This window comes from Cebus imitator, unplaced genomic scaffold (assembly GCF_001604975.1).
Source record: "Cebus imitator isolate Cc_AM_T3 unplaced genomic scaffold, Cebus_imitator-1.0 Scaffold161, whole genome shotgun sequence".
NCBI lineage: Eukaryota > Metazoa > Chordata > Mammalia > Primates > Cebidae > Cebus > Cebus imitator.
The window spans coordinates 1248901-1263361 of record NW_016107476.1 but is presented as its reverse complement, the minus strand read 5'-3'; the positions used below and the strand labels follow the sequence as shown (position 1 = coordinate 1263361).

General features: G+C 37.3%; 1 protein-coding gene across 1 annotated transcript in view; it reads left to right on the top strand.

The window, feature by feature from the left end:
- The window catches only part of ATRNL1 (attractin like 1), an 829354-nt gene extending 816616 nt beyond the window's left edge, over positions 1-12738 (top strand). The window contains 1 exon segment of the mRNA XM_017543810.2: positions 8414-12738. Coding sequence (XP_017399299.1) covers positions 8414-8535 — 122 coding nt within the window. The 3' untranslated portion in view covers positions 8536-12738.
- Positions 12739-14461: the final 1723 nt, after the last annotated feature.

The following is a 14461-nucleotide window of genomic DNA, read 5'->3' as shown; positions in this document are numbered from 1 at the left end:
TTCCTGAAGCAGACTGTGCAATTCACTACAGACCCGGCACCGTTCCCTGAACTCCACTTAAACCTACAATTAACCTTTCACGCCTAATGAAGCTGTTTTCCTGGAAAATTAAAATATATAGTGGTGCCTGCTTTTACACAGGCGTCAGAGGAGAGCATTTCAAAATGAATGACTTTTCCGAGGCTTTTTTGCAAATGTAAAATGGAAGTGCTATGTTTGTATACAAAGCGGGAATGTTCTTTCCAAGGCAATTTCATTTGATGTGCAGTATTTTATTACTGTACTTATTAATTGTTCTGCATAATTGTAAAAAACACACATCAGTAATTTTATGATTAGATTGTTACTGCTGAAGTCTACTATTACCATTTCACTTCCATTAGGGAAAACTAGAGTTTTGCTAACAATAACTAAATTCCTGATGTTTCTCCTTGGTGGTTTTCAATGCAAATTTAGTAGTTTAAAAAGACATGTTTACCATTTAATTATTTAGCTGTTATTTACATTGCTGTCTCTTCAGGTCATGTTTTCACATGTTTAAAAAGAAATACAGTTCTTAAATTCCAGGAGGCATGTACTATTTTTTTCTAAGTTTGCAGGTGAAGGTCTAATTTTGGTGTATGTTCTACTTATTTACAAAATAGCTGTGTACTCCCACATTCATTCCAGCATTATTCACAAGAGTCAAGATATAGAATTGCTGTGTGTCCATCAATGGATAAAGGGAAAAATAAATAAAGAGAATGTGGTCTGCTTAAACAATGGAATACTATACAGCCTTAAAAGAATGAAATTAGCCATTTGCAGCACAGTGAATGGAACTGGAGCATATTATGTTAAGTGAAATAAGCCAGGCACAGAAAGACAAATGCTGTATGACTTGACTTATATGTAGACTCTAAAATAGGTGATCTCAGAAATCGAAAGTAGGAAGCTGATTACCAGAGGCTTGGGGAAGAGGAGGGATGGGGAAAGGGAAGGTGTTGATCTAAGGGTACAAAGTTTCAGTTAGATTGGAGGAATAAGTTTTTTGTTGTTGTTTTTTGTGTGTATGTGATGGAGTCTCACTCTGTTGCCAGGCTGGAGTGCAATGGCATGATCCTGGCTCACTGCAACCTACACCTCCCAGGTTCAAGCCATTCTCCTGCCTCAGCTTCCTGAGTAGCTGGGACTACAGGCACATGCCACCACGCCCAGCTAATTTTTGTATTTTTTGGTAGAGATTGGGTTTCACCATGTTGACCGGGATGGTCTTGATCTCTTGACCTCGTGATCCACCCGCCTCGGCCTCCCATAGTGCTGGGATTACAGGTGTGAGCCACTGCACCTGGCCAGGAATAAGTTTTAATAATCTATTGCATTACATGGTGATCACAGCTAATAATAATGTATTATATATTTCAAAATTACTAAAAGAATAAATTTTTAACATTCTCACCACAAAAAAAGTTGGTAGCTTAGAGAGGTGATGGATATGTTAATTAGCTTGATTGAATGTTTCCGCAATGTATACATAGGTCAAAACACCACATTTTATCACATAAATATCCACAATTATTTGTCAGCTAAAAATAAGCTTTAAAAATAGCTGTGGTAACTCTTGGCATCCAACCCAATGACCACTGAGTCATGTGCATTTTCTGAGGGAAATTCCTATGGTCCCCTAGGATCCTGCTTGTTTTGATCCTGCACTGCCCTGGGTGAACCAGAGCAGCCACTGGGGCTGCTCTCTGTTAGGAAGCACCAGTTTGAAACACCAAGAGGCTATGGAAAATGGAACAGGAAACAGAGGATGGTACCTTCCTTCCTATGTGGTTTATACTTCCTTTTTAAATCATCTAAATGTCAGAATGTCTGATGTTTAAAAATTAAAAGTACAAAAAGGGTAAAGCTTAGAATAACTATTTAAACCCCAGCATTTTTATTGAATCTACAGATATATTTTATGTAAATCCTGCTAGTCTGCAGCCTCTGTGCATCATCTTTACATGGTAAATGAAATTCCTTTAGACCGTCAGTCTAAAATAATGAATTGTTCCCCCAGTTAATTGTATTGCTTTGATAACAAGGAACTATGCTAGGCATAGAGAACACAGTAAGTGAATTTCATCAGATGATTTGTGTGACGTTTTGAAAATGATCTTCTGGAGTGACCTGATTTTAATGGAACTCCAGCGCCATGCAGCATGGGCCTCGGCCCAGCATCCGACTAGAAGGAAGCACTTCCTCCTATGGCACAAGAAATGCAGGATCATCCCCAGAAGACTTCTCACTGGGAAACAGTCTCAGGAAAGTCAGGAGGAAGTGTGTGCTGAAAATGGCAACACAAAGAACCTATTTCTAGGTTGCTTTTCTTTTATTGATACATATCTTTTTTAAAACCCAGAGAAGATCTCAAGACACCCTTATGTCTTCATTGCCAGTGTGAAAATAAACCAAGACCAAACAAATGAAAATAAGCAAAACCTATTTATTCTGAGCTTACTATAGCAAGGGAGTCAGCCACTTTCATTTATATTTTGGTGGTGACTCAAAGACAGGCAGAAGAGTAGGAAAGCTTTATAGTAAAAAAAAGGGAAGCTTCAGGTATGCCCTGATTAGAGGCTGTTGGCTTGTGGGTGCTGTAGACAGGATAACTAGAAGTTGGGCATCCTATGTGGTTAGAGGTACATATTTGGTTTCCTCTGGCTGGAAGTGAGGATACAAATTAGGGAAGCTGTTATTTATTAATCACGTCCTGGCCATTTGGGGCCAGTCATGACAGGGATTGTGGTTTAATTTCATGGATTATTACTAGAGGTAGCAGTCTGACTTCCTACAAGTCTGACATAGCAGACTGGCTTCCTGGGCTGGTTATTGTAGATTATAGCTTGGTTTCCTGAGCAGGTTGCCACAAGTTGTGGATCAGAATTCTATTTATACATGTGGCCTGGCCATTATCTATAAATTCAGTATCTTACTAGAATATATCTCCTTCATTTAGGAGATCGGGGAGGTAATTGTGTCTTTTTTAAAAAAGCTGTTGACTTGACTTTTCCTTTCATCAATTAAGAAAATTAGATCCCCTACAATAACAAAGTGTGCTGAAGGGTAATGATAATGAAATTACTATCTATTTATCTATCTATCTATCTATCTATCTTCTCATCTTCTCTCTCTCTCTCTCTCTCTCTCTCTCTCTCTCTCTCTCTCTCTTTTAGTGAGTCTTCCATATACACTATCAAATTCAAGAAGATAGGGACTTTGTCTCTTTTTTTCATTCTTGTTTCTAGGTCCTCTTATAGGTTGAAAGATAATGTAGCAACTTCGTTTTTTAAGGCTGACCTTACATTAAACAGGAAGAAATGCAAAAGTAGTACTAACTTGACATTTAAGACACACACACTTATAAATGCAGTTATTATGATTATTGTCCTGTTCATTATTAAATTATTAAATTTATAAAGAAGGATAACTCATGGTGGGCCACAAGCTCTGGGGTCCAGTAAAGGACCTAAGCTTAAAACTGAATGAAATGTCATTTAGCCCATCAAATGGGCAGATAAGACTTGAGGCAAGTGGCTCTGAGTGTTCTCTGTGAGTACACCGTGGTGAACACTTGAATATCTCTGCCTAGAGAAGTGCAAGCCATTCTACATACACATTACTGTTTATGCAGATCTGAAAATGCAGTTGATTGTTACATTTTCATAAGCAATGGCAAAATGCTGTCAAATTAACAATAAGCATAATTTGCAATTTTATTTATAAATTAAGAACTGAAATATGATTTATGGTTTTCAACTGAATGTGTTTCCAAGTTTCAGAATCATTAGTAAACCCAGGACATGTTGTGAGAGACATTGCTTCACTTAGGTTCTGGGCTTCATGAAATACAATGATACAGTGGCAGTTTTGAATTAGCATACAATTTCCTGTTTTGGCAACTCAAACCGTTTACTCCTCTCCTGATGCTATATCTTCTGTAACAAAAACATTTGCATTCACATGTAAATGGAAAGTATTATTTTTTCAGAGCTTCTTTGGACTACATCATGCAGTAGTTTAATAATAACATGATTTCATATTTGGATGTTGTGATCATTGAAATTAGTGTAAGTGGTCTCTGTCCACATTAAAGGACACATATATTATTTGTCATATTTGGCTGTCTCTGGATTAGTTGGTGCCAGGAATAAAATAGCAGAAAGTTGTAAATAATGACAGAAGTATGCCAGAATATCAGTGGAAACTTAAGGTCAGCCTGAACTTAGCACAACCACAATCTGTGATTTTAAAAATAATAGTAAGGTCCTTCAGCTCCATTAATTAAAGAAATAATGAAATAATTATTTACTACAGCAGAATAAGTGTTTAAAACGTCTATGTTGGACTCTTCAGAAGTTTACGTGCACTCTTCAAAGGTCAAGATAATGATTTTTATTTAAACTTTGAACTTGTAATAACTCTAATATATTCAGGATGATATTTAATATCCTGAAAGATCAAATTACTTAAGAACAACCCTTAAAAGGTAAATCTGTAAAAGTATCAGCTTAGCCAGTGATTATTATAATTTTGTAACTTCTTTCCTTGCACACACCGTAAATTTCTCCTTCTCCACAAATATCTTCTCTTATGGTTTCAAATGAACCCAAGACTCCCTTTTCCTTTAAATAATGCAGTTATACAGTCCCATGCATCTACATATATTCCATCTGACCCTGCTACTTCCCTTGGGTAGATAAGCTCACTTACTTCTTCCCATTTCTAAACATCTTAAACATGGAACTGATGTCTGCTGGCCACACTTCCTGTCACTCCATTCCTTGCTTAACTTTCAGGCTTCCATCCTCAGTTAGATACAGAAATGACTCAAAGATCACTAGAATCTTCTCTGAGGAAGTCTAATGGTCTTTGCCACAGACCTTACCCTGCTGGCCCATTTGCCACTTTTTACAGACTCCTTGGGCCCGGTCCTCCCTTGACTCCCACAACACTGCACTAGGCTAGTTTGCTTTCGTCCTACAGTGCCCATGTCCCTTTATTGGCATTTCTTTCTGTCCATAAATCTCTGAGTTCCATCCCTGCCAGGAAATATTTGAAGCTTACATAGAATTAACAGACCCACAGGAATAAAATAATTCAGTGATATTCTACATAGGATAAGATCTGAAAATGATCTTCCTCTGAGAGTAACATGTGGAGAAGAGGTCAGCTCGATTCAAGCTTAAGTCTTCAAGACCTTGGAGAAAGGTAAATGGGCCAAAGGTCCTTTTGCAGCCTTTTCTTAAACAGTCTGGCCTCATGGTTTAGTACGGTGATTTGAGACATTTGGTTTTACTCAAGAATTATATGGGACTCAACAGATAATAACATGATTCATATGTAGCTATGATAAGCCAGATTATCTGGTTGAGCCATTGCTTGTATAAATTTAATGAAATCATCATTATCGCCGAGCATCTTACCAAGTGTTCCTATCCATCAATGTACAAACAGTGTAACAAAGCAAATCAACATAATAAAACAATATTTTTTAAATTACCTATGATGCTGCTGCTGCTCCACATTTGTGGTCATATTCTGTCAATAATACTCAAGGTCCTTTTCTAATAAAAAAGACATTTGTCAGCTAAATATCAAGTTGTCTTTCTTCCATGTCCATTTGTGCATAGCACAACTCTATCCATGGTGTGCTTTTGTAATTTTTAAAATGGTTTGAGAGAATGAAAAGACAAGCCATAGACTTGGAGAAAATATTTACAAAACACACATCCGATAAAGAACTGATATCCAAAATCTTCAAAGAACTCTTAAAACTCAACAATAAGGAAACAAACAACCCAATTAAAAACAGGCATAAGATCTGAACAGATACCTGACTAAAGAAGATTACATTTGGGAAAGAAATATACAAGAGGTGCTCAGCATCATATGTCTAATTTAGAGAATTGCAGATTTAAACAACTGTAAGATACTGCTACACACCTATTAGAATGGCTAGCACCTAAAACACTGACAACGACAAATGCCAGTGAGGTTGTGAAGCAACAAGAACTCTCATTCATTGCTGGTGGAAATACAAAATGGCACAGCCACTGTGAAACACCGTTTGGCAATTTTTTACTAAACTAAAACATAAGCTTACCATATTATCCAGCAATCAGGCTCCTCGGTACTTATGAATTGAAACGTTATGTTCACATAAAAACCTGCACACAGATGTTTTTAACAGCTTTATTCACAATTACCAAAAATTGAAAGCAAGGACAATCAAGATGCCCTTCAACAGGGAATTCATAAACAAATCATGGCAGATCTGTACAATGGAAGATAATTCAACAATAAAAAGAAATGAGTTATCAAGCCAAAGAAAGGAAACGGAGGTATGTTAAATACATATTTGTAAGGGAAAGGAGACAGTCTGAAAGACTACAGTACTGTGTGATTCCAGCCATACAACATTCTGAAAAAGGCAAAACTACAGAGACAGTAAAGAAAGATCAGTGGTTGCCAGAGGCTTGGGGAAACAGAGGGAAAATTTGGTGAAGTGCGGGATATTTTAGGGCAGGGAAACTATTTTGTATGATATTTTAATGGTGGATGCCCTTCATTGTGCATTTGTCAAAGCCAAAAGAACTATGTAACAGAGAGAGTAAACCCTAATGTAAATTATGGACTTTAGTTGGTAATTTATCTCAATATTGGTTCAATTTTTCTGTAAACCTAAAACTGCTCAACATTTTTTTATTTTTTTAGAGAAATTTTTTAAAATTATACTTTAAGGTTTGGGGTACATGTGCAGATCGTGCTGGTTTGTTACATAGGTATACATGTGTCATGGTGGTGGTTTGATGCATCCATCGCCCCGTCATCTACATTAGGTATTTCTCCTAATGCTATCCCTCCCTAGTCCTCCCACCTCCTGCTATTCCTCCCCTAGCAACCCACCCTAAGGCCCCAGTGTGTGAGGTTCCCCTCCTTGTATCCGTGTGCTCTCGTTCAACACCCACTTATGGGTGAAAACATGCAGTGTTTGGTTTTCTGTCCTTGTATCAGTTTGCTGAGAATAATGGTCTCCAGTTTCATCCATGTCCCTGTAAAGGACGTGAACTCATCATTTTTAATGGCTGCATAGTATTCCATGGTGTGTATGTGCCACATTTTCTTTATCCAGTCTATTATTGATGGGCATTTGGATTTGTTGCAAGTCTTTACTATTGTGAACAGTGCCACATGTGTGCATATGTTTTTATAATAGAATAGTTTATAATCCATTGGGTATATACCCAGTAATGGGATTGCTGGGTCAAATGGTATTTCTGTTTCTAGATCCTTAAGGAATTGCCACACTGTCTTCTACAATGGTTGAACTAATTTACACTTCCAACAACAGTGTAAAAGTGTTCCTTTTTCTCCGCATCCTCTCCAGCATCTGTCGTCTCCTGATTTTTTTAATGATCGCCATTCTAACTGGCATGAGGTGGTATCTCAATGTAGTTTTGATTTGCATTTCCCTAATGACTAGTGATGATGAGCATTTTTTCATATGTTTGTTTCTTCATAAATGTCTTCTTTTGAAAAGTACCTGCTCATATCATTTGCCCAATTTTTGATGGGATTGTTTTTTTCTTGTAAATTTGTTTATAAGTTCTCCATGGATTCGGGATATTAGCTTTTTGTCAGATGTGTAGATTGCAAAAATGTTTTCCCATTCTGTTGGTTGCCAATTCACACTATTGATAGTTTATTTTGCTGTGCAAAAGCTCTTAAGTTTAATTAGATCCCACTTGTCTATTTTGGCTTTTGTTGCCAATGCTTTTGGTGTTTTAGTCATGAAGTCCTTGCCCATGCCTATGTCCTGAATGGTATTGCCTAGGTTTTCTTCTAGAGTTTTTATGGTGTTAGGCCTAATGTTTAAGTCTTTAATCCATCTAGAGTTAATTTTTGTATAAGGTGTAAGGAAGGAATCCAGTTTCACCTTTCTGCACATAGCTAGCCAGTTTTCACAGATCAAAATGTTTTTTTTAAATCTTGGCATGACAAGTTTTATTTCTTAAAAAAAAAAAAAAAGACAATATTAACATTGAAAATTTCTAGTACCTCCACAGCAAACTTGTGTTCACACATGGACAGGAAAGTGTAGGGTCATATCCACAACTGAATGTGTAATTTGTCAAACGTTGATTTGATTGTCACAAGTCAGAGTCAGTTCACTTTCTTAGATCTTCATTCTTCTTCATTTGTGAAGTTCACATGCCCAAGTCAAGAAACATTTTAGGTAAAAGGTAAACTACTTGATAACTTCCAGTAACAGCCAAACGTGTGATGACTAAATGAAAAACAATAAAAAGCAAGGCCCTACACCACCACTGTTGCCATTCCAGAAACGTCTAAGCAAGCATTTAAATGCCTTTCTCTTTTCTTCCAGGCCTTGCAATTGCCAGTGCCCTAATAGATATTTCACAACAGAAAGCTTCAGATAGTAAAGATAAGACTTCTGGAGTCCGGAATCGAAAACACCTTTCTACACGTCAAGGAACTTGTGTCTGAGAAATGGAAAACACTCCTGTATATTCTGTACTGTTTTACTTCTGGCTTCTGTTAAAGCTGTCCTGTGGCCTCGGATTTTATGGAGGAAAATCTCTGTATCATCCAGGGCCTGAGTACAGTTTCCTTCAAAATGGGCAATGACCCAGGTGGCCAAAGAATGTTCATGAGTTTTATAAAAGCACTGAAGGTCACTGGTGATAAAGTCAGTTTTTACCGCTATCTTAGACTTATTATACTAACATTAAATTACTCTGGAAAAAGATGAATATTGTTTCTTAATGAAGATGAAAAATATGCAATTCGTATAAATCAACTATTTATATCCCAAGACTTTAAAGAAAGACATTTTATAATGCCTGAATGATGAGAATTGTACAGTTTTTGCCTCATAAGCAAATTTAATCACCTGTATATGAACAGGGAATGAACAAATTGCAATGGCTTTAAATGCTCTTTTATCTCATTGTAAATGTGAAGGCAAGATTTTGATGTAGTAGGATGTAGGTAATGTATTTAAATATTTCTCATAACCATATCATGTCCAAACTCAGTCTGAGAATGTGACAGCTTTCCACCTAACTGGACCGCAGACCAGAATGAGTTCAACTCATTCTGAGTAACTTCACAGGAGGTTTATCAGAATTCTCAGTGTAGAGGACATTCCTGTCATCCATGCCAACAGCCTAACTCATTATCTGAACTCATAGAGCATGGAAACGCCTGTCCAGAGATCAGTTGTTCCCCTCCTTCCAAAAACAGCCTCCAATACCACAACCTGAAGAGAGCTGAAATGGTTATTTTACAGCATATAAGTTTGGCTCCAGCATGATAATTTTTAATTGCCTAAGAATCATTGGATCAGACCTAAATGATCCATCTGCATTTTTATAAGAATGGATCATTTTTTTTTTTGCCCTTCCTCTCCTAGCTGCTAGATTTTAACTACCTTTTACAAATGTTACAAAATGTATTTTAGAGGCAACATCTCTCGAGTTATAAGATGACCTGAGTTCCTTCCTGCCAGCTGTTTCACCTAGAATGGAAGTAGAGAAGAGCACTGGCTAGCAAGCATCAACAGTATTCTTCTTTCCGACATGGGCACATCCATGACATGAGAAAAAGTCTGTGGTTTAGAAAATACGTTCATCGTTGCCCACAGTCAGCATATTCTTAATGACTCAAAATTCTGAATTATGGCAGAAAGGAAAAATTAAACAGACTTCACATTGGAACACAGAATCATTTATGTCCTAATGCTGACTACACTTCACTAAAGCTCAGTAGCATTAACAAATATAGCTTGGAACTGCAGTTTCCTAACTTCAGGGTGACTATAAGATATGTATAACAGTGACAGAAATATCCAAAGCTGCTGTATATGTTATAGCTTTGTTTAAATATGAAGGTCCTTTAAATACAATTGACGTTTAGTACTATGTATATACTTTTCACATTCTTTGGATTTTTGGAAGGTAATGACACTTCACTGTTTACAGCTAATGCATAGTTACTTGCATGCCATGGTTGTACAGTAGCAGACCGCGACCCTATTGTGATATTAAATGTTTATTTCATAATGCCATTTATACATAGTCAGCTTAATTTGATGAGGATTGAATGTAATATATAACAGGAATGATCATACAATATGTAGTTGCATCTTATATAAGATTGCTAGGTTGCATCTAACCATGACTATGTCATTATTTTGATAATTAGGCATTTATGAATTATAGTATATATTCCTCATGTTGGCATGATAATTTTGCTATTTTCCATGCATTAAAAATACAACAAATTCTTAGAGTAATTCCAGTAATTTTATCTATATCCTGTGGGGTCTTTTGGAGGGGAGGGCACTGGTTGTTTCTACTTCCCTATGATATTTTCTCTCTCAGTAAAGGAATGAGCTAAGTTTGTAAATGTCTCCTAAAAGCAATGAAGTAATTTTATTAGCTTCTTTTGGACCCTTTAAATGTTGACTTCTCTCATGAAAAAAATAAATTGATAAAACTAGCGATTACAAAGATATAATCATTTTTTAAAAGTGATTGCCCAATTTATTTAATTCTCTAACAATTGTTGCAAGAGAAAGCATATATAATAAAAATATAAAAACATACAGATTTAGATGTAAAATCTATTTCAGCTATATTTTTAGGGAGGCTAAACAGAGAGTGTTACTGTGGAAGATGTATCAAGTTTTATGCACCTCAAATCCCATTAGGTTCTTAAAACTTGAAAATTCAAACTGTAGAGAACTATGAGACACAATGGAATGTTAAGTTAAAGTCATACTATACCTTTTTGGGCCAAATATTGCTAACTCTGTGGCTAATTATGCAACTAATTCTCAACTTATCAAAGCTTTTTACTGGCAATAAAATTATTTGCCTTTTGGTGAATTGTATTGAAAAGACATGAAGGATCAAGGATAATCACTTTGAATCTGTGTCTTGATTTTTCCCCCTACACTCCAGACATTTTAAGTTTGGATGCTTTCATTTAAAAAAAGAAAAATCAAATCAAACAAATATGCAGATACTTTCCAAGAATTTAGCAGTTAAATGGCTGATTCTCTTGAAAACTAACCTTAATGGAATTCTGAACATTTCAGTTTAGAATGACTTTAAAGTATTCTTTAGATTTTAGGATGTTTTATTCTGCCAAGTATGAAAAAAACTCATTAAATATAATGGAGTTTTAAAAATTAATCTGGGGATGCTATTTGACCTGGAGAATTCTTGTTGGAAAAGAATTTGCACATACTTACAGATTGAGTTAATAAACTTTAAGAGGATTAGGATTCTGATAATTGCATTAAATGAACATTTATTTTAGTAATACACAGAGATGCCATGTACTATAGTGTTAAGTTCAATAGGAAAACTTCAAATAGGACCTATTGAAAAAGGTAATTGATTCTTGCTGGACTTTCCAACATCTCATTTTCTTCTGGCTGTAGTAAGATAGAGATGACTGTATAGCTGCAGTTCATGGTATAAGTTCATTTAGGGTGCACACTGGCTCACAGGCTGGAAAACAGGTGCTGGACCTAGCTTTCAGGTGTGTGGTGCTGGGTAAGTTTCGCCTTTAAGTTCTGCTTTCCATCTGTAAAGGGAGGTAATGGTGCCCACCTTGCAGGGGCATTGCAAGGCTAGATGGTCACAAACAGAAAGCTCCCATAGTGGGTCCTTGATGCAGCGTAGCAACCGTGGGGACATTGGGCCACTGTTTTTCTACCAGTTGTTTTATGAATCCACCTATTAATTTTCATTCAGCCTTGCATCATAGGTAAAGGTCAGTTTGGTTTTTCAAAAAGACTTCCTGGATAACTTAAGTTCCTATATTTTTGGGATATAGGGATTTTTAAAAAAACTACTTTGACATTGGGCCAATAAAGACTTAAACTCTTCCCAAATCTATACAGTTTTAGGAGAGTATTTCTGAAAATTACTGACTGATGACATTGAGACAAGAGCATCAATTAGCACCTTTCATGTACAGATTAGGCAAGACCGGGTCAGTACTTACATCTTTGTTCAGTGAACATAAAACTATGATTTGAAAGATGTCTTATATTTTGAAAAGATTTTAAAATGAAAACTGATCAAATGAACTATTTCTACCCACTTATGCTTTTTTTTTAACGTCAAGTTTCAAAACCCATTTGCCATATACCAAGGTGAGCTTGAAACTTACCTGATTACAGGAATTGCTTGGGTTCAGGCAGATTCCCACTTTCACCTCTAGAGATTTAGATTCAGAAACACTGGGGTAAGCCCTGGAGAGCAGTACGCTTAATAAGCTTCTCAGTGCTTCTTACCATTAGGCAAATTAGAGAAACACTGCATTGGGTCAAAGTGCTGCCTTTATCGACCATTAGAGGGAGTTCTTTAAATAACGAAGTTATTGCTCTAATTCAAAATGCTTTAAAATATTTTCCAAGGAATACAAGCCATTTGGTTGGTGTTTCAGCAGTGTTTTCATTAGAGTGTACATTTAACATTTTAGTTTTATCAAATTTTTTGAAATTAAGAATTAGAACCAGAGCTACTGTCAGTATCTACTTACACAGGTGTGCATGCCAGTGTTAAAAACAGATTTTGTAAAAGTTCAAGCCCATTTTAGAAAGCCAACATTTTATGTTATAATGTGCTGTTAATCCGGACTTTATTGAAATAAAAACATTGGCTCTCCCAACCCCCACTGCCAAATCCAGTTTTATTTTGGTTTGTTTTGTTAATCCTTTCATGGTTGCACAGGAAAAAGCACTCTGAGAACTTGGAAAAGCCCCTCACCATCTAAAAGGTAATTATAAAATTTGTTTTTCAATTTGACATTCAAAATACATTTTCCACTCTTTTCCTCCTCACCAGATTTGCATTGACCTTTACTGCACTCACAAGGTCTAGCAGCTAAGATTCTAGCTATCATGAGGGTCTACGCCACAGGACATGTGTTATAGAAACTGCTCTTACTTTGAATAAAAGTCAGCTATCTGAGACTAGGGTAACTCCAGCATAGCTGAGTCTTCTGGGGAAAGCCTGCACATTCTCTGGCAAACTCTGGGCTTGGTCCCTGTGTGGCTATCTGGGGCCCAGCCTTCTTTCAGTGGCACTGCTCTGCTAGGCCTCTGTTAGGTCTCACCAAGAAGGAGAAAATCAAAGAGGATCTAAACATCTCTTTTCTCTCCAGCCCCCTCCCCCGACAGAAGGGCCTGCACCTGGGATACCTTTTAGGCTCAGGGCTTCACGCAGGCTCTGCTGGGACTCTGACCCCTGACCTGAGGCCTAACCCTGAGGCTGGCTCTGCCTGTGCTCCAGGGGATGGAATGGTGGCCTCCTCCTCCCCATGGCACCTCTGGGAGGCCAGGCCAGGAAGGGGCTCAGAAGAAGAGGACCACCGAACCTTGAGAAACATGCCCAGCCTGGCAGCCATCTCCCAGGAACCTCAGAGAAGAAAGAGAAGCTTCTGGAGGGTCCAGGATGAATGTGCATCCAAAGCAGGTAGGAGTGGTAGATGAACTCTCGCGGTAGCGAGAGCAGTAGCTGTTCTGTGAACATCTATGCCTTGCACACTCTCCTTTTCAGCTTTTTGATGATGTATCAGTGGCTATAAGGAGATTTGGAGAGTTTAGCTTAAAACTGACTTTTCTCTGGCCTAAAAGGGTTTGCTCAGAGAAATCACCTGTGAGTGGCTGATGTGAGTGATAGGCGTTCTTTCAGCTCCAACCCACAACCCTTTCGGTAAACACGCTATTCCCTCTCCAGATTCTTATGTACCTCCTCACTTGTTTAGAATCAGGGTACCTGGCATGGCCATGGCAGCCAAAATAGTGCCAAGCTTTACTTTCTCCAGCCTTATTATGAAAACAGCTAGTATTATTTTGTTTTCCAAATATGAAACAAAATTATAATTTTAAATGAGCTTCTGTAAACTACACCCTCTGCCCTCTCCCCCATTCCAACCTTCTCCCCCTTCAGAGACTGGGTGCAAAGTAGTTTTAATTGAATGAAACCAAACCCCTGAAAGACCATTGCGGAAACACTGTATTCATCTCACCATCAAAAGCTTTAACCTGTGTTAATTTTGGCAGAAGTATTTTCCTGGTTGTTTTGGCAGAAGTGGTATTTTTCTGGTTGTTTTGGCAGAAGTGGTATCTGGCCTGAGTGGTATTTTCACTCAGATAGTTGTTTAAACATAAGTTGCTTTAGCCTGGCTGTTTGCACAGTCAGGAAATCTCACTCTAGAAAATCTGCCTGGGAAAATAGGATTAGGGAGCAAATTCTTTTATAATTCTTTGTGTTTCTGTAGCCCCTTTTGCCCAAAAATGTTTTAAACTTTGTTCTTTTCAGTGACATATAAGTTAGCTTAGAACAGGTCCTGTGCAGAGATGTACTCGAATTTTAACTCAAAGGCCGAG